The sequence below is a fragment of the Arctopsyche grandis genome, chromosome 6 (assembly GCF_051622035.1).
Source record: "Arctopsyche grandis isolate Sample6627 chromosome 6, ASM5162203v2, whole genome shotgun sequence".
NCBI classification, from domain to species: domain Eukaryota; kingdom Metazoa; phylum Arthropoda; class Insecta; order Trichoptera; family Hydropsychidae; genus Arctopsyche; species Arctopsyche grandis.
This window is the reverse complement of record NC_135360.1, coordinates 9,587,181-9,610,835: the sequence shown is the minus strand read 5'-3', so window position 1 is coordinate 9,610,835 and position 23,655 is coordinate 9,587,181. Positions and strand designations below refer to the sequence as shown.

Below are 23,655 nucleotides of genomic sequence, written 5' to 3'. Positions count from 1 at the left end.
ATTGTGTGTGTGCGTTTGGTGAAAAGTTAAACCAGAACGGACATAAATATCCATTAATTGGTGGTAGGTACACGCTTTATGTGCTTTTTATTAATGGCCTCGCTGAGAGACTGTTGCGGTTCGTAAAAATTAATTTCGAACGTATTTACGAGTCAATTGACCCGATGTGTTAATTACAAGCATGGGCGTAACTGAATTGGTAGGGCAATGAGCTGTCCAGACCAAGAATCACTATTCAAAAATCCCGGCTAGGATCTCTTATATCACCGGTTATTAAGATCCTCGACACTTCAATGTGCTTTTTATGAAGTTAATTGTTATGAACTGTATGATTAGTGTCATAATTTCACATGCATCTCAATTCAACTATATCGTTGGGTGACGTAAAAGAAAGTTGAATGGACAATGGACGTAAGGAAGAAAATCGTGAGCACGTAAATGGAATTGGAGAGGCTTTCATCCAGAAATGGTGAAAGTTATGCAAGTGATATGCCATATGAAAATCATAGATTTTGTATAAATTGATGTTAGTTGCAACAAGTTGGATTATTAATAAATAATTAATATATATATATATATATATATATATATATATATATATATATATATATATATATATATATATATATATATATATATATATATATATATATATATATATATATGATTAAAAATGAATGTTCGATTAATTAGAATGTATAATGACATTCTGCTTGAATTGCCTCTCGATTCTCGCCTCCATTTATTAGTGGGTTTCGCGAAAGATAACGCGTCGGCAATTTTTCCAGTCATTAGCTACATGGAAAGTCATTGAAGTATTTCATCTGGGTACCTATTAATATTTTATATATATATATATATATATATATATATATATATATATATATATATATATATATATATATATATATATATATATATATATATATATATATATATATATATATATATGTATGCTTTTACGTTGTCGGATTTTCATCCATCAAATAAAATTAGACAAATCATGAATATGTTTGACTTTGGATAGCAATGTTGAAAATATGTAATGTTTTTATCTCATTCACAATAAGTGGTATGTTAGATACTAAGTGACTACAGGTCGATCGTATCCTATCAAAGTTTGCCAATTTTTTTGATTTCATTGTTGAAACGGTTCCTTGATTAAATTAGTTAAAAACCTTCCTACCTACTATGTCACCACTATTTGAGTATGATTATTGTACAAGTTAAAACTGATTGATTGTAATAAAAAAAATGTTGCTTTGTTTATAATTGGCCAGGAAGGCGCATTGGGGTTTACCTGTTAGGTCTTCGTGGTATATACATACATATTTATATGTACATATATATTATATATAAAAATCAACGTTTGTGTGTCTGTCACGTTTGCGTTCCTATCCCAAAAACGGGAACGGGAACGCAATAATTTCAAATGTGTTCGCCATTTGATTTGTTAAGATAAAATAAACAAACAATTGAATAATTTTAAATGTGTTCGCCGCCTGCGTTTTTCCGACAAAGTATCATTACTATAATTTAATTTGATTATTAAGTATTAATTTGGAAGTGTTGAAATTCACTTATCGAAACACATAGAGAAACGGGAACGGGAAGTGCATGCGTTATTGTGGCATTGCAACGCATGCCAAGTTTAGCTAATAATAAAATAAAGTAGTTCCAGTTCCAGACCAGTTCACCAAAAGGCGTAAGAAATGACAATAAAAAAAATGTAAGAGGATGTACATATCATGTTTTCTTAAATTTTCATTGATTTTCTTTTTCTTTTTTCACTGTCATTATTAATTCGTACGATCTTATTATTTCGACAAGTTTTACCTACATTTCTTAAAATATGGGAATCACTGTTATGGGTGAATATCAAACCTACGGTTCCCGGAAAGATGCACTAAATAGTAGCGCAAAACAAAGTTAGCACCCTCAGATAACATACAAAATTCGTCAAAGGGTAGTTAATACCCTTTGACGCTTTTTTGTGGAATTCTATTGCGTTAGTTCTCCTTGAGCATCTTTGAAAGTTTGGATGTCTCGACAGTGCAACTATCTCGAGTGCATTTTCCCGGTCACCCAAACCTACATACATATGTACATATGTCAATACAAGAATAAAATGTCAGCGAAAACACTCCTGAGGGTGTGTTTTGAGTATAGACTGCCGGCGTTTTTCATCTAAAAAACACCGGGTACCAACCAGTATGTGCCTGCACCTTTATAGTCTTTGGACCATATGTTCGTGGAGTTTTTGTAGAACTCTGAAAAACTGCGTATATATAAATTATAGAATAATTTGACAGGCCTTTGTCCAATGCTATGTAAATAGTTATAGGTAGTCGATGATGCATTCGAAGAGTTCATATCACTGCCCTAGTCAAAAGCTCTAAATTTAAATTTATCTATCGTTGACGCAACACAAAATATAGTAATATGCATAGCTGACACACCATACAAAGTCCAAAGTCATCAAGCGTTACGCAAAATGTTCATTCATAAAATAACGCTCGTTTAACATGACACGCTCACCACACCCGTTATTGCCGCATTGTCGAATTGTCCCCGTCGAGAAAAAACGGGGTCATCGTCGTCGCTTTTCTTTCTTGTGTAGGACAGGTACGCGACAAAGGTCACAACGCAAAAACATCCCCGAAGAAGGGGGAAGTACTTTGCATGCTCTCGTATCGCCGTCGGAAGTGGCTGGAAAAGTCGGTCGCGTTTTGGCGGGAAACACGCGACCGGAAGCTGGGTGACAATAGCGCCCCCTGTCGTGCGATCGCGGCGTTTGTCGCGCGCTCGCTTCCGGTCGCATCGTTTCGGAAACGATTTAACCCTCAAATGCGCCAAAACGTATCTTAAACCCCCCCTCAACCCACCCTCGCATTATCTTCAATCGCGTCGAGATCTTACGTCACATAAAAGATTCGCGTTTCGTTGTCAGTATCGCGGGCAATTATCGGTATTATAAACTGCGTTTATAGTGTGATACGATTCTGCTACGTATAAAAAGTGATTCATGACTGCGAGGAAAATGTCGATTTTTATCAACTGTTATCAAGTTTTTTTTCCCTTCTATTGCATATATTTTAGTTTTGAGCTTTTAATGGCGACAATTTAAGTGGTCGATTTTTTTCGGTAAATGGTCATTAACTTCTATGATAATAAGTTTAACATTTTATGTGTGTACATGTACAGTGTTGTTACAGTGAAATTATGACAGCATTGAAATTGTAATTACGTGTAATTCATATCCGATTACATTTTACCGGGTATAGTTATATTTTCACTACGGAAATTACATATTCACTTGCTGCTATTAGTGAAATTATAAATTTTGACAGTTGAATGATAGTGAAATATCAACTTAAGATTGTTTTATAGAATGCTTTATGATTCAATAATTAATTGATATTACTATACATACATACATACATATATAGTGTGAAATAAAACTATGAAAATAAAGTTTCTGAAGACCCGAATGACGCTTTTACTAAATTGAATTAAACAAAGATATTATTGTCAAAATATGTAGAAGAAGATTTTATTTTCATTTAACATTTTGAGTTTACTTATTTAAAAATTTTCCAAAATCTAGTTTTAATAATCAATAACGCTGAAGTTTACTCTCTTTGTTAATATTTTTCAATTTATTGAATTATAATTATTATAATTTCACTCGAAATAATAGTTTCACTGTAACATATGTTTATTAAAATGGACAGTTAGTAAACCGCTTATTGTTTTAAGTTTTTTTGTCCAACACTCAGCCACTGACTACTTGAAAATAGTCAAGTAGTCAGTGGCTGATATTATATTTTTGTAAATAAGTTACTGTTCTACATATATATGTATGTATTTACTGACCAAATCAAACGAAGTTTGTGATCAAATAAATACAGAAATTTTTAATATTTCGATTAGGATGATAGCAAAACCAAATTATGGACGAGTTTTCCTGTTTATTTTTATTGATTTTAAGACAATTCCACATACATATGTATGTATGTATGTACATACGTGCTAAAAATATCCTCATTCTGTACATTTCATGATATTATATATGTATGTAGATACATCTGTATACATATTACGTTTAGGAGGCCAAATTTTTACTAACTGTTTTTACATGACATTTTGCATCAAAATATGTAGATCATTTTGGCTTTTCTATTTCATAAAATTTGTAAATATTTTGAGTATTTTTTCTGTTCAAATTAAAACTACATACATATATCTCAACGGCTTTTATTCTCAAAATAATCACGGCAACATGAAAATAATGACGATTTTCCGAATACATAAAACGCTTCCTCTATACAAACACTCACTACAAAGCGCAGCGCGTTTTTAATGGCGACTTCTCGTTAATCAATAAAAATTTATCATAATTGACTCAGTCATGCAATATATGAATTGTGAGCTTTATACATATATATATCAAAAGTAGACACCAAACGACAGCTAAATAAATAATTTCATCTCATTACGTATTGTGCGAAAATATATCCGTAATCACAGACATATTCGAAAGAAAATTGTTCCATTTCTTTGAAAACATTTCTTAAAATTTTCTCCTGCGGCGTATTTCACTTCTTCTAATGAAAACATGCACTTATCACGAAAAAAATTGCTTTTGCACTTCGTTATAATTAATTAGCACTCGTTTTTTGAAAAAATTAGCCTTTGGCACACTTTAGATATATTTTGATTTTAAAATGGGTCCACATGGGAAATTATAAACCACCGCTTCAAATATCATATACATATCTCTTGACTACTACAAAGTTTTTTATAGTCTGTAATGAAAGGGTTTTTACGACTGCACATCGTGCATTTTTCATTTTAATTCCATTTTACGTGCACTCTCGGCATGCACTTTAAAATTAAATTTTCTACATATTATTTACATACGTATATTCCTCTCGCAATAATTTACTTATTTTTTTACATACATACATATAATACATATGTAGACATAATAGATAGCATATATACAATAACACTTTTTTTTATTTATAATACATATGTAGACACAATAGATATGCATATACATATATATACATACATGTATGTAGATACCCTAACAGTTTTCTATCTAGACAATTTTGTAAATATATAAGCGTCGTGCGGTTCACGTCGCTCGTATCTGAATTTTAATTATAAATTTGCATATGAAGAAAGCTTCATTTGCACGGTTATGTTATCGGGAGTTTGCTCCATAGACCGACCAGATGCTTTCAGATTTAAAAATATCCTATGTACCGTTTCGGACATACCCATTTCCCGCAATTATCCCGAATACATTTTTCAATGAAACTTTACATGAGTGCAATATTTTAATTTTATATCATAGAACATGAACACTCGCTTCTACAGCTCGCTCCAAAGCGACGAATGCACTTATACAAATACAATCACACAATACAATCAATATGCATATGCATTTTATACAATGCAAATTTATACAAACATCCACAATGACATCTAGGGAGAAATTTTTGCAGCATTTTTATAATCAAATTGGCGAGCCTGCAGACGCTGAATAACTTGATATTAGCAAGAGGTCTGGCTAGCGGTGGGATTGATTAGTGGGAGTTGAACCCATGGCAACTCTGCTCGAAAGCATAATATACTAACCACTAGTCCACGCCGCTGATTATATACAATATGTAAAGTAAATAGATGATATTACAAATGCATTGTGCAATATAATGCTGCACTGAGCGCGAGTCACGTAATTCTTCTATGTAATGTTAGTTTTGTACTAACGAGATGTGTTTATGTGATGATATTTATATGCGTAATTTATAAGCACAGGACGTGTTTGTAATAAAGTGAAATCTACATGTAATTTTGTACTTGACTTTTATGTACATAATGTGAGTCACCTAATTATGTATGTACTATGTAAGTAAGCAGTTTAAAGTTGGGTAATGGAAATTACCGCTTATCTTCAAATATTATTTTATGTATGGCTTTTTTTTGGATATGGAGAAATAGCATGTCACTTATCTCACTCAATATTAACTTTTTGTGATTATTAGAGGATAGGAGGGAGGGGTGAGCTGGTTTGTGATGTAGGCGCAATCCTCCAATGGGCTCTTATTTCAAGGTCGTCGAGACTTACCTTTATATTAATCACATTTTTTCATTAAAAGTATTAATACGTATTTTTTACATTTTAATATTGTACGAATTTATGGTTTGTACAACCTTAAATCATCTACTTTGAAAAATTCAAAGTTAATTACTTGGAAAATTGTAATTTTACGTTCAACGTTCCGTCTTTCATTTACAGATGTTATATATTTTTATTTTAATATTTTCAATGCCGCGACCTTTTTTATCCGAATTTAAATTTTCAAACGACTTTTTCACGCTTGTATACTTATGTATATTTTATTTCATTTTAATCCTTTATAGAAATTCAATACAGATTTAAAAAAAAAATTATTTACTCACGACCGTTTCACAATATATATAATTATCGGTTCTCAATTCTACGACGATATTTAATTGATAGAATTTTGGTTTGTTTTCTCTCTCTGTATATTTGACTAGTTAAAAAGGGATGACGGGATTCAAATGCTATTGATATTGTCATCAATGCATTTAAATTGATCGTGCGATCTTTAAATACATTTAAATTGGGGTTAATTATTTTTCGACGATGTTGGCCGTAATTGAATTCACATTGTGTCCTTTATCCAAACGACCTTTTCCTCTGAATTATGTCGATGCTGTAGGATTAAATGGAATACATTCAATATGTAAACCCCAAGCATTAATTTTCCAATGATAATATATGTATATTTGTGTTTTACCCCATTTTATTGGGCAATAATGTACGGAGAGTTTAATTTACAAATATATATCAATATCCGACATTTTTATTGGAAGCTGAATTTGTTAATGCCTTTTTATATACATTCTATGGCCTGATATTTTTAAGTTGTCAAACGCGTTTATATGCCAAAAGGTCTATTCATACTATCTAGCAGTTCACATACTATCTACAGCACAGCACATCAGCTCACGTAAACGACAGTTTCTATTCATACTATACAGCAACGGACGTTCAGACAAATTTTGGCCGAGTGCAAGGCAAAATCCTCCAATCCTCCAAGACAATATTGCTTCCGTCCTATCGTCAAGTCAATATTGTCACAACGTTTCCGAAATTATTCGTTAGTATGCGTGCACTTGCTACTATGACGTCACGTCGTGCCTGAATACTTCCATAGTGGCCAAAATAAACCGGCTTTGCTTGAACTTTACGGTGACATGAATAGATGGATAGTGGCTTTATAGTATGAATAGATTTTGTCGGCTACTACTGTTACTTGCCGTTACGTATACGGTACGTTAGATATGAATGTATTCAGATAAAATGTACCAAATAATACTTTTCTTACTGCTGGTTACGTGCAGTTGCTGTGTTAGTATGAATAGATCTTCAAGTGGCGTCAACACTAGGATACAAGGTGCGCATGGAAAGACAAGGCGCGCTCCGACGAACACAGAAACATAATGGGTTCCATCAAGTGGTTCTTTGGTGCACGTCTTGTGTTTCCGTTTACTCCTGTGTCTCCATGGATGTTAATTTGGACCGGGCTTTATACATAAAATGTATTTAAATAGTTATTAATATCTAAATATCAAATCAGAATGTACTAGCGCTAGTGGTTTTTTTGCAACCTTTTTATGATTTTCGATTTTAAATCAGTTAAAAAAATTTCAAACGTTTGCACTTACTGAAGCGTTCACTTCCACGAATTTATGTTACTATTAATCTAATACATAGTTATTTTACACGTAAAACAAATTAGATTTTTTTCAAAATATAATACCCAGAAAAAATCAGCAATAATTTAATGTCTAAGTATGTATGAAAATTTCACGGTGTTGAGTTTTTAGTTTCTTTGTTCTTTGAACGCATTTAACGATTGAAATATCGTCCTTGAACTTACTTGATTTTTATCTCCAGTTTCATCTTTTATCTTGTAATTTAATGCTCGTATTTTTGATTACCATTGATGATTTCTATTTCTCTTTGCAGTAAAATGAAGATATCTACCAAAGGAAACAACAGCGGTTCGAGTGCGGCTCTGACTCGTCTGCTTCAAATACTCGTATTAGTGCAATTCTAAGAAATAGACATAAACAAATCAAGATGAATTTAATTCCAGTGACTCTAGTCGTGATCTCAAACTTATTTATTATAATTTCGTGTAGAAAAGTGTCCGATGATCAATCGAATCCCAGATACCACGGAGAATCGTCGCGGAGACGACCATCGCCGTTGGACCAAACTTCAGAAAGCGCCCACCAAAGTTCGGAACACTTAGTACAAGACTATTTCGCTAGAGAAAAACCCCAAAGAACAAGAAACAGACTGACGAGAAGGAAAGCTGCAGAGATAACCACAGCCAGACTAAATGCAGAGGACTTCACCAACTTGCGAAGGAGTTCGGAAGAGATCCTCAAGGACTTCACCGATCCCAAAGGAGATGGACGCAACCCGTACTCCAGGCACGCTCAAGAAGAATATGCAAGACCTATAGGAGGCGATTTTCCATATCATGGAAGTGCCAGACATAGAAACCAAGGAGGAAGGGGTGGAAGAGATTCGGCGAGTCGCGGCGGTGGATTCATCCCGCTACCACCCCCCAAAGAGCGCAAACCAAACATAATCTTGATCCTAACCGACGATCAAGATGTAGAATTGGGCAGTTTGAATTTTATGCCTAGAACTATGAGGCTTATAAGAGACGCCGGTGCTGAGTTCAGGCACGCTTATACGACGACTCCCATGTGCTGTCCTTCAAGGTTAGTTCTTTTTGAATTATGTACCTATAGTATTTTTGAATGCCATGTGTGGTATATGACTGACTATTTGAAGACTGTTTGCAAACCTTTGTTCAAAGTTTAAAATTTACGGAAACACATAAATAAACTTTCACTTTCGAAAAGATTGAATAGTAGCGTGTTTCATAGTCTTAATAGGAATCTATGTAGATTTTGAACATTCATTTTTCCATTTATTATCCTTGAAACAATTTATACGAAAGCTATTTATATACTGCACAAATGAGTCTATAACTCTATACTAAAGCTATTTCTATACTGCACAAATGAGTCTATAACTCTATACTAAAGAAAAAATAAGATAAATTGTAACCGATCGAGCATCATCAGTTAAAAATAATAAGATTGTAATTTACAAATTCATTATGTCGCTAAGCAAATCTACAGTACATAATCAAGTTTTCGCTTAAGGTATAATTCTCAAAATGCTCAACCTATTTACAGAACCAAATTTGGTATACCATAATACATAAATTATAGTACATACTTAGGTAAAACGTTTATGTTATCTCTTTCATCGCCTCTCGGCCAATTGCATTTCATGCAGACAGTAGAACATTTGTTAGTGTACAATTTTGACTTTCACTTAGTAAGTTTTCAGCTAGTAATCTTAGACTTTATTCTAAATTCACGACTTTTTGTGCTTGCCCATAATACCAGGAGTAATGGAATTGAATTGGAAAATGATTAATTAATTTAATATACTTGACAAGTCCTTAGCGTATACTATACATCGTAGGCCACTTGAATGTCATATTAAAAAAATACAAACCCTTAAATATTTAATACTTGTTGACTACTAACCAATAGGTGTATATTGTTATTAACCGTCAATAGCGTTTATGCATTATTTCAATCCAAATAGCCAACGACTGTTGTATGTGTAAGAGCCGGGCCACACCGAGCGACTTGCGAGCGACTTTGTCGGCCGACTAGTTGCGTGACCAGATCAAATGTATGCAGCTGTATAGAGCATGTCGCACTGTACAACTCATCGGTCTCTCAAGCAGTTAAATCTGCCAACCAGCGAGATCGGTCGCCGGCGTTGGTTCTGGTCTCGAAAATTTTATCACTTGAACAACCAACACGATCCCTCAAAATGTATGGCGTTGTATTGGATGGTGCCACACTCGGCGGTTTGTCATCGGCGATGATATAGTGAAAAAATATCACACCAGGTGACTTAGTAGTGATTTTGTGGCCCAAGCGTAGTTGCTCATGGTCACCCAACTCGGACGAACAGAAGTAACCAAGATTCCCCTCACTAATACCTATAATAGTTTTCAATATATGACTATTCAGTCACACGTGTTCAAAGTTTTTTCATGATGTTAGTCCACAGTGACACAGTGTTACGTCCCCCAATACAAGCAACAAAATCACCGTGACCAGACCGAGGGCGTCGGGTGATTTTATGTCTTGGGCAACCAGTGGATCGCCCGGTATGGCATGCTCCATATAATTGCATACATCTGATCTGGCTGCGGAACAAAGTCCATCCATGATATTACATATGTACATAAAATTATTATATAGCGAGTTTATACTACGAGTTTGACAAAAAAATGTTTTTTTTTAAGCATAGCTATCCATAGTTTGGACGATGCTTTTGTTTGAAACGCGCCGTTATTGAAATTCTGATTACATTTATGATTGTTTGTCGTTTTCAGGAGCTCGTTGCTTACTGGAATGTATGTTCATAACCACAACGTGTTCACAAACAACGACAACTGCAGTGGTCCAGCGTGGCAGGCAGACCACGAGCCCCGTTCGTTCGCCGCTTATTTGTCCAACGCCGGCTACAGAACTGGTAAGTGGTTATTTCTAGTTTTACCGTATGTACGTCTGTATTTGTTTCTACCGGTAGTGAAGTGTCCGAAGATGTTTTCAGTTTAGCCGATTTATAATTAAGCTCGGTGCCAAAGTTGCACGTGGTTCTTATTGGAAATTTAACACGGTGTCAACTTTCGTGCCTCGGCTTGTACGTTTTGATTTACCGTGGGATATTTTCGATGCGGTCGCCCGATTTCATAGATGGAAGATTGCGGATTCTGAGGTGCTTTTTAAGAGGAAATATGGAAAAGTGAGCGGTGTGATCTTATACGGTAGTGAAAAGGCGTAAAATGGTCCGTCGAATGTGATTTTCTCAAGTGGAAAGTTGCGCGTTTTACACTAATTAGTACGTGTTGTAATTTATAGTACATAAAAATGTCGTTTGGTTATAATTTTGTATTCACTTTTACTTGTGGTATTTTACACAACTTAAATACTTGCCGTGTGTCAAAAAATAAAAACACTGAAATATTGTTATTTTAATTACCGGTTTTGTACATGAAGAAGTCATTGCAGTAAAAATAACTAAGGCATGTTATGAGGTACTTTATAATTTTATTCATTTTGTAAGTTTCATTGACACAACTAACTGTCTTTTCTAGACAAACTTAACTTTTTCAACGTTATGGATTCATTTTTTTTTTAATTTTCCATTATCCTATTCGGGTTGATGGTTATAATAGATAAATAGTAAACTTTCCAGTCTGGATAATAACTTCTCCCAATAATGTACAAATACATACATATGTACATATGAGCCGTTATAATTGAAAGTGGCATAATTCCACTTTTCTTCATTTCGAGAAATATCTTGCAAAACATTAAATATAATGTTTTGCGTTTGACAATATTTAGAAATACTGGTTCTCTGTAATATGCTTATTAAAATACCGAATTAAAAGAAGTGATAACAATTTGTGAATCAAGTCAAACAGAAATAGTGTTTTTGGAACTGAAAATTGGACTTCCGCCACTTTCAATCATAACGGCTCATATGTATATGCTTTTTTTCATGGACAAGTATGGAGATTTCCAAAAATAAACAGTACAACAATTATCAGAATTTCATAAGAATGCAGGAAATCGCACCGTGACTGACTTTGGACAAAATCAACTGGAGTCAGTTTTATTTGTTGTCTTACTGACCTTTTCTTTTTGATAAACATCTACATACTCTTTCTTCAAAAGATTTGTTTTACTCATCCATAAAACTTGTCCCAGCAGCTGAATCTTTCAATGTTGATTAATATGCTTTAAAACCAAAAATCCCTTTGATTTTGGACAAAATCACCTGGAGTTAGATCCAGACTGGGTTAGTAAATATGTCTCATGTATGTATAGGTAATAAGAGGTATGTAAAAATGATCTGCTTGAATGAATGTATCTTATTTCAGTTTCCAAAGATACTTTTGGCTACACCTTAACATTTCAATTTCAGGAAATATTTTATAATCTGTGATATACATACATATGTAGGTGCTACTTTAGTATGCGGTCTACCTTAGCATGCGATCTACCTTTGAATCGCAGTCGACTATTCTTTTAATTTGTATCGTAGCAACGAAATGTTTATTGCGTTTTCCGTTTTTCCTGCCGCCCCATAATGTTGTCGAAGCATTTCTATCAAAATATCGTCAGCAGATACATATCTCTTAACCAAATATTAAATGAATAGGGCCAACCTTAACTTAACCTGACCTATCCTGACCCTTAAATAAATAGGTGTTGGCTGCTAAGACATATTTTTTTTTTGTGAAAATATTGATGAAATAAAAAGCAGCCAACACCTATTTATTTAAGGGTCAGGATAGGTTAGGTTAGGTTAAGTTAAGGTTGGCTCTATTCATTTAAGATTAGGTTATTAGGGTCGGTATTATTCAGCCTCAGTATCACACGCGAGAACTGAGACAGTGAGACCGCATATTAAAGTAAAAACGTGAAGGTAGATCGCATACTAAAATAGATATGTGAAGGTAGACCGCATACTAAAGTAGCACCCATATGTATGTAGGTATATTACATGCTGGTATATCACACAGTCACATTTATATGTACAATATTTAAAGTACACATAACGTAAATCTCTTCCTATCGTACAATTAACGAGCCATATAACATAGCATATGCAAATACATATAATAAGATCGAGTATTGCTTAATTGTTTCAAGGACTCGAATATTCCCACTTGCCATTGTGTCGTAATTTTCAAGATGTGTCCTATTATACTAATTCACCTAGCGCAAAATCTTAATCCGCATAGTTTGCCGTTACCGGAACATACACATGCGGAATTCGAAAGCTCACAGTTTGCAGAGCTTACACAATTACCCACCCACCGTCTCGTCCTCGGCGATCGTACAATCTTCCAAATTAATCAGAAAACATCCCGGTCCAGAGTCGGGGCTTTCGATAACTGGGTATTGGACGTGTGCTCGTTCCGGTATTTTCAGGGGTGTGGGTGTGGTTTTCGTGACGGTGCTGGTGGCTTTCTTTTCTGAAGAAGATTCGCGTGGGTGACCAGCTCGGTCTGCTCCGTCAGTCCTGATTGGACACTTCCTGCCGGGACCGACTTGGGACTCCTCATCAACCAAGAATGTCAATTGACCGACAATGGGCGGTCGACACGCGCTAACACACGTCCTCTTCTTCCTCGTCGTCCTCTACTCGTTTGAAGGACTCCTCTGAAGAGTTTAATTTGGGCTTCCACTATTGCCAACCAGTCGCAATTGGAAACGCACCAATTTCTTCCTCACAATTTATTCCTGTGTAGTCTCATTGAGGCGAGCGTAATGAAAGGGATATAAACACACTTTAAGATATATCAACTTGGATCTCAGTTGATTATCTTCTTTTGTAAGGTCTCTAAACATTTTGGGACGAGACCAAATAGGAATATGCTTGAATACTAAAAGTGCCTCAGAGACACATAATGACACGTGGTTTTTTTTTTTAGATAGTTTTGCACATGCACAAGAACGCTGACATACCTAGTCTATACCATCACGACCCTTCCTAAAACTCATCCCCTGGGGTGTTTTCAATGATTTATTCTTGTATTTACATAGATTTGACAGTGATTGATAAAGGCGATTACCATATTTGAAGAAATGTAAGAAGAAGTTATGAAAAAAAATAAAATCGTATGAATTAACATTGACATGAAGACACGCCTATCACAGCTGGAGGTCACGTAGATGTGCCGTGCCACACTTTTGAGTTTGTTCTTACAATAAGACCACTGAGCCGGGATCGGTTCTGCTTTTTTACTGGAGTATATGGTTATTATTTTTAGTTTTTATAGAAATTCTTAAAATTTAAGGCCAGGCCAAACCAAAAAAATTTGGTTCGCAGGGCGTCGTTTCTTTGTTTCATTTTTTCACTATCTAAATCTACAGATTTCGATTCCCAATTACCAAATTAGGCATATTATATCTAATTTAAACAGGAAATTTTTTTTTTTTGAAGACATCGAAGTCTGAGATTTTATCTTTTTTACTTTTAGATTTTATCCGCCCGAGCAACCCCAGGCAATTTATTTAGTTTAGTGCATACATGTATAACGAGGGATATTCTATACAATTCTGATTTCCTGTTATTATTACTTTTATGTTTTTTGGTCTGTAATTGGTTTATCGGTCTACCGATATTGCAAATCACACCACATAACTATTGGATCATTTTATTTTGTTGTGTTTTGGATGCAGCTGCTGTAATTCCCATGAAAGATTTCGTCTGAAGTTTGAGATGAATTTAATATTAATCTCGCGGTAAAAAAACTGGTCAGCTCAATTTAAATTTTAGTTTGAAACTTTTTATATGCGTGAAGGATTAGTGCTTTTCTTAGAAATACTTAAATAGTAATTCGCATATTTTTTTTGTAGAAGCGAAAGTAAGGTATAACGAAGTTTTTATCAACTTCTCTTCGGTTTGAATTTATTATTATCATAGAATAAATTTAAGTTCGGCAATCACTGACAAGCGTTAAGATAGTAAAGCATTGATATGTAATAATATTTATATATATAATGTAGATGTGTAGTAAAAGCATTAAAAAAAATTATCCTGTACTTGGCTTGATTTCAAAGATGGGAGTTTTTTTAAGATGAGACAAACTTTTTCAAAACTTTTTTTCTCTTTACAATTTTGAAGGAGTGTCTCTGACACTTCATCATTTCACTTACTTTAGCTTAATTTAATATTTACATATGAACTGATAAGGACTACAACTTTATAATTCTCGGAATAATCTTATTTTCTTGTCTACATCTTGGTAAAAAAAATTACAAATACAAATTGACCTTTTTCTTAGTCTCGAGTTCATTTTCATGAATCATATTTAAAAAATATATTATATAATATACATATCTACATATATTACAATATTGTATATTTCATTTTCACTTTCATCAGAATCACTAAAACGCGCTATATCCCCTTCTCATTCGATTTGCTTCAATTGTAAGCCGCGTCTCGTGAAGCTCGTATATTCAATTATAAGCGAATTTCCTTATTCGTCTTTGTTGTTACTGTTTCCGGTTGTGTCTTATTATTATTGAAAGTGTTCCGAACCAAATTAACGGCTTGGCGCTTGTTTGCGCTTTTCCAACCTATTTTCGTATGCTCAAGTTATTCATGTGATTTTATGTTGTACATAAATTCAGTTTGTGGGTCATGACTCGAGAAGTGCACTATTTGCATTTGCGGCAACCGAGTGCTTTACGATAACAATCTGCCACTTTGTTCGTCGAAGGTTGAAAGGTTACACGTTTCACTTCTTGAAAATCGATTTTTGCATTGTAAAAAAAAATGAAATTTTGTATTTGTGACTGGGCTATATTTACTTTACTGTAAAACAATTAATTGACGTTTAATATGGCTTTACAGGAATTATTTTATAATAAAATTCAACACGGTCGTTTGACATGAGTTTTTTTTCACTGCACGTGTTTAAGTTTTTGAATTTTCAGTCAACTGAGTGTATAAATTGTAAAATAAATAAATTGTTACAATTTAAAACGTTTGATCTTGATAGTGTGCAAAATATGGCTAAGAGATTTTTGGCATGCAATTTTATACTTATTTGTATTAAATTAAAGCAGCATTGTCGAATTTTTTACATACATTGTTCGAATAATTTTAAATACATACTTTCAGTGTCCAAATTAATCGGCAATAATCCTCTTCAGTTTCACTCACAATTTCACAATTTCAATGTCCTGAGATGAAATCTTTATCCACTTTTGGGCTTTTTTCTACAATTATATTACATACATATCTCATTGGAATTTCCTTTATATTTATATTAAATTCTTCTTTTTGTTGTGATTATTAAAGGTGTGTTGAAAACATGTGAACTTATCTGATATATCTGGTTTTTTTAATGTCCGTTTGCAGCATGGAGAAAATTACGCGATTCCTATTTGTTCAGCTAAAGTGTTCTAACTAGGGATTGCAATACCGGTATATTATACATTTCTTCAAATATGTGAATCGCCGTTATCGATCACTGTCAATACAAGGATAAAATGCACCGAAAACACTATGATTAGTTCTGCCTTGGATCGTTTTTGTGCATGTGCAATTTTTTTTAAATATAAATAAGTGAAAAAAATAACTTTAACTGTTCAACCTGTGAGTTGTATAGAGGTGGTAGAAAGTCATGTTCGGATAGCTAGCTGTCATCGCTTCGATTTGACACAAGATTCCGACTTAATTTTGAATGAGTTCGTTAATGATTAAACTCCTCTAGATTCATGTCGGATTCATTAACTAACTTCAATGTTAGCTAACCCCTGTGTGTCGGTAAGATATCAAAGCGACCTGAAGAATGGTAGTGGTTTAAAATAAGATGACAATTTTTGAAGGGTAAGAATGTTACTTAACAACTCGAGTGAAGCTATTAAAAAGCTTTAAAAAAGAAGCTATTAAAAAAACATGATATGTATAGATACATATATAAAGCATAGGTGATATTAAATCTCCCTAAGATTTTCACTTTTTCTTTTATTTATTTTAATTGCATTTAGAAAAATGATCCAGTGCGTTGATTCATTTGTGATAGTTTGGGGGATGCTTTTTCTATGAATCCGATTCTAGAACGATTCGGATATGCTTACGTACATTAAACCGGGCGATTATTCAAATGAACGCGTCGTCGCCATATTCGCTTCTGAATTATCACCGATTTCGTCGAATCGTTCGTAAAATGGCCGGAATTTGAAAGCGGCCGTTTCAATGTGGCCGATTGGTGCACGTAGAAGTGGAGAATTGAGACAATAGAAGCGGAAACGGAGATAATCAATTTGTTAAAAAAGCGTTCCGGTGACTTTTGTGCGTAAGGTGCGTGGGCCACTCGTTAATTACAGTTAGCGCACAGAGAAGAGGTTTAATGCGTGGGCTCGTCTTGCTCGGCCCACGGTGTTTTTTGACGTATGGCAACACTGACGCCCGGGAAGCCCAATTTTAAACGTTTCCTTATAGACAATGCAACGCCATTGTTGCCAATTTGAACACTTTCTTGCTGCGGCCTGCGGGCCTCATGCGGCGCACTGAATAGGGTATTTCGAGGATCATAAGATTTCATTTCTGTGGCTAAGCCACAGTGTAGTTCGCCATTTCAGCGATTATTTACCATTAGAAAGGTCGTGGGTTCAAACCCGGCTGGAATCGAAAAATTGATTAGATTTTCTCGTGAATTTTGAATACGCCTGTTATGTTTGGATGGTTTTTAAATCCAGTTCAACCGTCTCCTGTTATTGTTTGCCAGTTTATCTAGCTTATTTGTTGTGATGGTTCCAATAAAATCCCTTTCTACTCAGCGAAATTTGGCTAGACCGCATTTGTCAACTGGTTTGTAATTAATATATGTTTACCTATATTGTATAATGTCTTTGGATATGTACCCAGTTAGCCATAGTGTCGATGGGATACTTACATGTAAAATTAAGTTGTTCTTCTTTTTCTTGGATTTGTTAAAAAATTATTAAACATTTATTTTTTTCACTCTTCGTTTTTTTTACTTTATTTTTCATTGGAATTGCAACATTTAGGCCATTGTGGCGCATTAGGTTCTCCCTGTAATGCCACAATGGTCCAAAACTATTAATAAATAAATAAATTAGTACTGTAATTCTCTATGAAGATTCTTCATACATATGTATATGTACTACGTATTACCGCTTACAGATGTCTTTTTAGCCAGTTTCATGTCCTAGTTGTTTTTCTTCAAGAGTTCAAGGAATATAATTTTATATTTAACTACAGCTGTTAGCAATGCTATTTCTTGTTTACTTAATATTAGTCAAACTGTTTTCATCTACTATTTCGTGTCCTACGTAAGTGTAGCTTTATGGTTTAGATATAAATCTTTTGGCACCAGCGAATATTGCATTTTGAGACCAGTTAAGATTTTATCTTCTTTCAATTACGTACATGGCTAGTATTCAAAATTTGTCATCTACATATGTATGTACATACATACAGTGCAATAAAAATTCACAAATACAAAAATGTTCTCATTTGCATTGAAAAAGTTTTTCTATCTCATATACATAAGTAATAGACCACTGACAAAAATTTCATTTTTTTTATTAAATATATAACGAAAATCAGAAATGAATTATGTACATACATACATACACAAAACAAACGGTCTTGGATTTATGTTTCAGTTGAAGTGTATTCTCAAGTGGTAATATATTTTGACTAGTTGGAATCTTCCACTAACCTGGTAGCAACTACCTTCATGATTCTCTTATTTTAAGAGAATTATTTATATCAGATCTGGGAATCATTTTCGAAAATAGTTAGAGGTTGAACATCCATATTGGGAATATCTGTGATAGGGCAAAAAAATCCTCGGATTCGTGATCCGTAATTCGACAGATTTAGGGCTCGCTGCCATTCGTCTATTGTATATTGTCCATTAGTTCTTGAGTCTGGCTCCATTATTTATTTATTTATTTTAACAAAAATCAATTAACCAAGCACAATCGTCTAACAGATTGCTCCAAAGCGACGAGTGTGCTAAAAAGATTAAGAAGTACAATAGTAAAAAATATAAGTTAAAAAACAAATTACATAAAAAGAAAGGATAACTAAATAAAACATGAAATCATAATAAAATCATAGTTAAAAAACACTAACTCAACCATTCTAAATGGTCGCGACCTCCATAACTTAGGAATTGGTGCAGAGAATGAAGGGAGACATGACAAATGTCAATGGCACCATCCAGTGAATTTAAGAAACGGAGGCCGCGAGGAATGGGAGAATAACTGAATGCCACAGTTCTAGCCAAAGGAGTGTGAAAAAGGGGACGATGGCGGGTCCATATCACCATATGATCACCCTATCAAGATCGTCACTCCCTTATGTTGGAACGAATCCAAAGAAAAATTTTCAGATTTTTATATCTGAAGACATTTGGATTTTATCCATATCTGTTCCCTAGTGCCGTTGTCTAGGGATCTTTGGGGTTCAACTCCTTGACAAAAAGAAGAGATTTCTTGCGAAGCATTTCATAAAATTATTAAAGGGAGAGATTCACAATCGCTCTATCCTGGAAAAGCTAAAATTTTTGGCTCCGTAAAATCATAGGGTTTTACGAAAACGTGAGATCTTGTTGCCCATTAGGGCTACAAACATGCCGATAAACTCGCCCTTCTCGAAAGCTGTTACATTTCTTAAATCTCTTCAATGCCAGTTATGTTGAGTTGGTCGATCACATTTTACTAAAACGATTTTTTTTTAATTTACTATACATACACATTTCTAACATATAAGATATATTTACATATATAATTTTTCCACTATCTGTAGAAGTAAAACAAACCAATCGTATGTAACATGCGATCTAAAACTTTCATAGCAGCCCTCACACCACAAAAGCTTGCACCGCCCTGCTTAAAATCGAGCCTGACGTGGGATTGAGATCTCGTTTTGATTTTCTAACATTCGTACAAAATTAGTATCATCAAACAGAGATGTAACGAATGGATTTTTACCCGCTCCGGTCCACGTGGGCGCACTCCGATAACCAGGTGTGTATTCCGGGGGCGTGTGCTACCTACAATATTTCCACCAATTATTTATATTACTTGCACACAAACGGCGAGACAACCCATTTGAATATAAATACCTTCGAGCTATAATCGATATGTCAATATTGAAATTTCGTTTTTATCCATACATTATTTTATGAAATGGGTGTCCGTACGTTACTTAGACCGTGCTAATTGTACACTTAAGCTGCCAGTGGTGGCTCGCGCCTTGGGATTAAGCACCTGTCCATCATGCGCTTATAAGCGTACATACATACATACATATACTGCATGCTATGTATGTATGTACGCTTATACGACAGATATGATTCTGAAAATGTACATACATAGTTTTTGTGCTCGATGTGTTTTTTTAGCGCGGTCGTTATGTCGATGTGTTTTATTTTTAAAAGCTTTTATTTTCATATATGTATGAATATATTTATTTCAACCAGCAGCGTGTACTGTAGTAGTTAGCATATTATGTTTCGAGCAGAGTGGTCACAGGTTCGAGTCCCACTGGACTCCCGCTGCTGGTCAGACCTTGGTTTGTGCCTCCAGGTCGATCATTTTCTTACAGAGTTTTCTAATTTTCATTGAAACTGTTCCAATATCTCTTGCAAATCTTAAGTTATTCAGCGTCTTGAGGTTCGGCAATTTCTATAATAAAAATGATGCAATAGATATCACCGTCGATGATGTTTGTTTGAATTCGCATTGTATAAAAATGCTTGTATTTATTGTATTGTTGTATTGTATATGTTTTAGTACACTCGTTGCTTTGTAGCGATCTGTCAAGGCGAGTGTACATTTTTGATTGAAATAAAATAAAATAAAAATATGCCTAAAAAATATAAAAATATGTATAACAGATCACCCTAAAATCGAAATCTAAATAACATGCGTACATATCCAAACACATTATATAATTTAGGTATACGGATATTAATTACAAACCGCAAGCAAATATATATCAACAAATTTGGACTAGCTGAATTTGCGAGAGGAAGGGGAAGCCGTTTTTATTGGATCCATTACAAGAATTAATTTAATTAGAGTTAAGATACATATTGGTAAAAAAAAAATAGCAGCAGACTGTCGATCTGTATTTAATAACTGTCCAGATCTTGCCATCGGCATAAGAAGTACTCGTAATCATTGAGCATACATTTTTCGACTCTAGCCGGTATTTTAATCCACGACCACAGAGCACTTATACCGAGTTCATACGATACGAGTGCACTAAGACCGAGCGTTGCCACGTTACTCGTAACGTGGCAACGCTCGAATATCGTCCAGTATTAATGTCGGTATTAAGCCGTAACTTACTTGAGCTTATGATCTGATTGAATTGAAAAACATATTTAATAAGACTAATATTATATTTATAGTGTTTAAAATATGTTTTCTTATTTACATACGTTTTGACAGTATACTTAGCTTCTTCTCTCCTCTTCCCCAAGAAGCTTAGCCCTGCTACTAAGAAAAAATCCTGGCTTATAGGTGCAGACACCGAATCATACGCGACGCGTTTTTTTTTTAGATAATTTTGCACATGCAAAAAAGCTGATAAAAAATTGATAGGTTTGACAGCGATCAATAACGATGATTCCTATATTTGAATAAATGTAGGAGAAACTTTTCGAAATAATGAGATAGTAAGAATTAACAATGACCTGATATAACACCCTTCCCAGATGGAAACCAAGAGTACGTCTATGCCGTACGATTCAATATGTTTGCGCCTTATATCAGTTTGAATCACTAATACAAGTATGATATATCCCAAAATTCCATAATTGGCCTATTCGTCATATTGCTTAATGATATTGAGATGTAAATTTGGATGTTTGTATGTATGTATGTACATACTTAGAAATGGTCTACACATGAGCCGTTGTATTTGAAAGTGGTATAAGTTCACTTTTCTTCATTTCGAGAAATATCTCGCAAAACATTAAATATAATGTTTAACAATATTTAAAAATACTGGTGGCCTGTAATACGTTTATTCTGCTTTTCCGAGATTCTGGGCATACCGATTTAAGATAAGTGATAACAATTTGTGGATTAAGTCAAACAGAAATAGTGTTTTTGGAACTGAAAATTGGACTTCCGCCACTTTCAAATATAGCAGCTGATATATGTAAAAACATGTACTTAAATATGTATGTTTAAAAAAATAATCTAAATCGAGTTTTCTTCGAACGACTCCACCCCCCCTGTTCTAAACAGAGTTGCCCTTGAAGAAATTTTTTGATAAAGAGCGACACGGTTGATCTGTCGCATTGACAAATGTGGTCGTGTCAAATTAAGAGTCATCTCACGGCAGTCGAGAGGGATCGTCAACATTTCGCACCGGAAGTGGTGCGGCGGGAAGACCGCTTTTGTTGAATGGGACGACAAGATGAATGGTCCGAAAAAACGGAAAGACGATACGTGAGGATCGACCAGTTGAACCGGTCAGGCGATGACACAACGTTCGCGAATAGATCCATCAAAGGTCGCGGGTGAAATGTTAATGGGTCGTTTCGCTAACGATCGATGTGTCAAGTGCATGTGATGGGACGTCTTACTTTGTGACAGCTTTCCTTCGTTTTTATTTAGTGTTTATATGTACATATGTATATTCAGAAGCGTGATTTAAATTTGATTCTAATTGACTGACACAATTGAGAATTGAAGGCTAGAGGGTGAAATGGTCTTGAAATACATACACATGTATGCACCAGTGGTGTGCCGTGAAAATCTCCCGTGTTTGTCGCACAGTCTTGCTTAAGTGTGCGCGAGCAGGATACAAGGGAACTATATGACGTCACACCGAGTCACCTTGTATTCTACTCGCGTACACGTAAGTAAAGCTGTGTGACAAAACAGTCTTGTCGCATCGCGTTATGTTGCTTCACTTTGTTCTTCACGCACTAATTCAATGACATTTTATCACTCCCTTTTCCATCGTTTTAATTTAAACTCAGTAATTACAATTGAGTATGATACTGATTTGATAATATATGAACGTAGTTTTTCCTAACAGAACCAACCCACATGAGTAAAATTTTGACAACCGACTAGAGTAAAAAAAACTATATATAATACATACTTTGGATGCGTTTGGAATAGACGTTTTGATAGACAGAGGATACATAAGTACAGGCGATGACTGATGATGTATATGTATGTACATATGTAATTGCAAGCGTGACATGGATTTAAATAAAAAATGTCACTTTGCCTGAAGAAAAAGATCTTCGATCAATTTGTTTTTCCTGTGATGACTAGTGGTAGGACCGGAAGCGTGCCGTTAATTGTTTGCCGTGCTTTTTTTTTGCACTCTAGCTTTGTAAATAGACCCAAAACGCCCTAATTCCTGGAAAATGTACGCTTCCGGTCCTACCTCTAGTGATGACGTTTGGATGTGATTCTTGTGCATTGAACGCTAAAATGTTGCAAAAATTAAAAATAAGTATGTAACGCTGTATGCTCGGCGTAATGAAAAGAGATACGAAACGGAATACGCGGGTGAGAAGTATAACAAGAGTAGTGGATGTACATACATACAATGTACATACATATATAGTTGAGAGAATGAAGAGATTGAAATGGCAATGGGTGGGTCACATAAGAATGGACAAAAGAAGTACTAGAATGGTACTCGAGACAATGTTAATATTTATAAGAAAGGCCGTTAAAAAGATGGGTGGGTGAAATTAGAAAGAATGTGTGGAGTCAGATGGATGAGAATTACGCAAAACCGAGGCGAATGGAAGGGTGTTGGAGAGGCCTTAATCCAGCAGTAGATGATGATGGTGTTTTTTAAACGGTGCATACATTTTATCAAACGCACGAATGCGTGCACCTGGTTACTAGTCGAGTAAATAGAAAGTGACTAAAATGTAATGA

At 34.6% G+C, this 23,655-nt stretch overlaps 1 protein-coding gene across 1 annotated transcript in view; it reads left to right on the top strand.

Annotated features, from left to right (window-relative positions):
* Positions 1 to 23,655, top strand: part of Sulf1 (Extracellular sulfatase Sulf1) — an 80,906-nt gene that overhangs the window by 23,978 nt on the left and 33,273 nt on the right. The window contains exons 3-4 of the mRNA XM_077432202.1: positions 8,072 to 8,841; positions 10,551 to 10,690. Coding sequence (XP_077288328.1) covers positions 8,186 to 8,841; positions 10,551 to 10,690 — 796 coding nt within the window. The 5' untranslated portion in view covers positions 8,072 to 8,185. The remainder of the gene's footprint in view (positions 1 to 8,071; positions 8,842 to 10,550; positions 10,691 to 23,655) is intronic.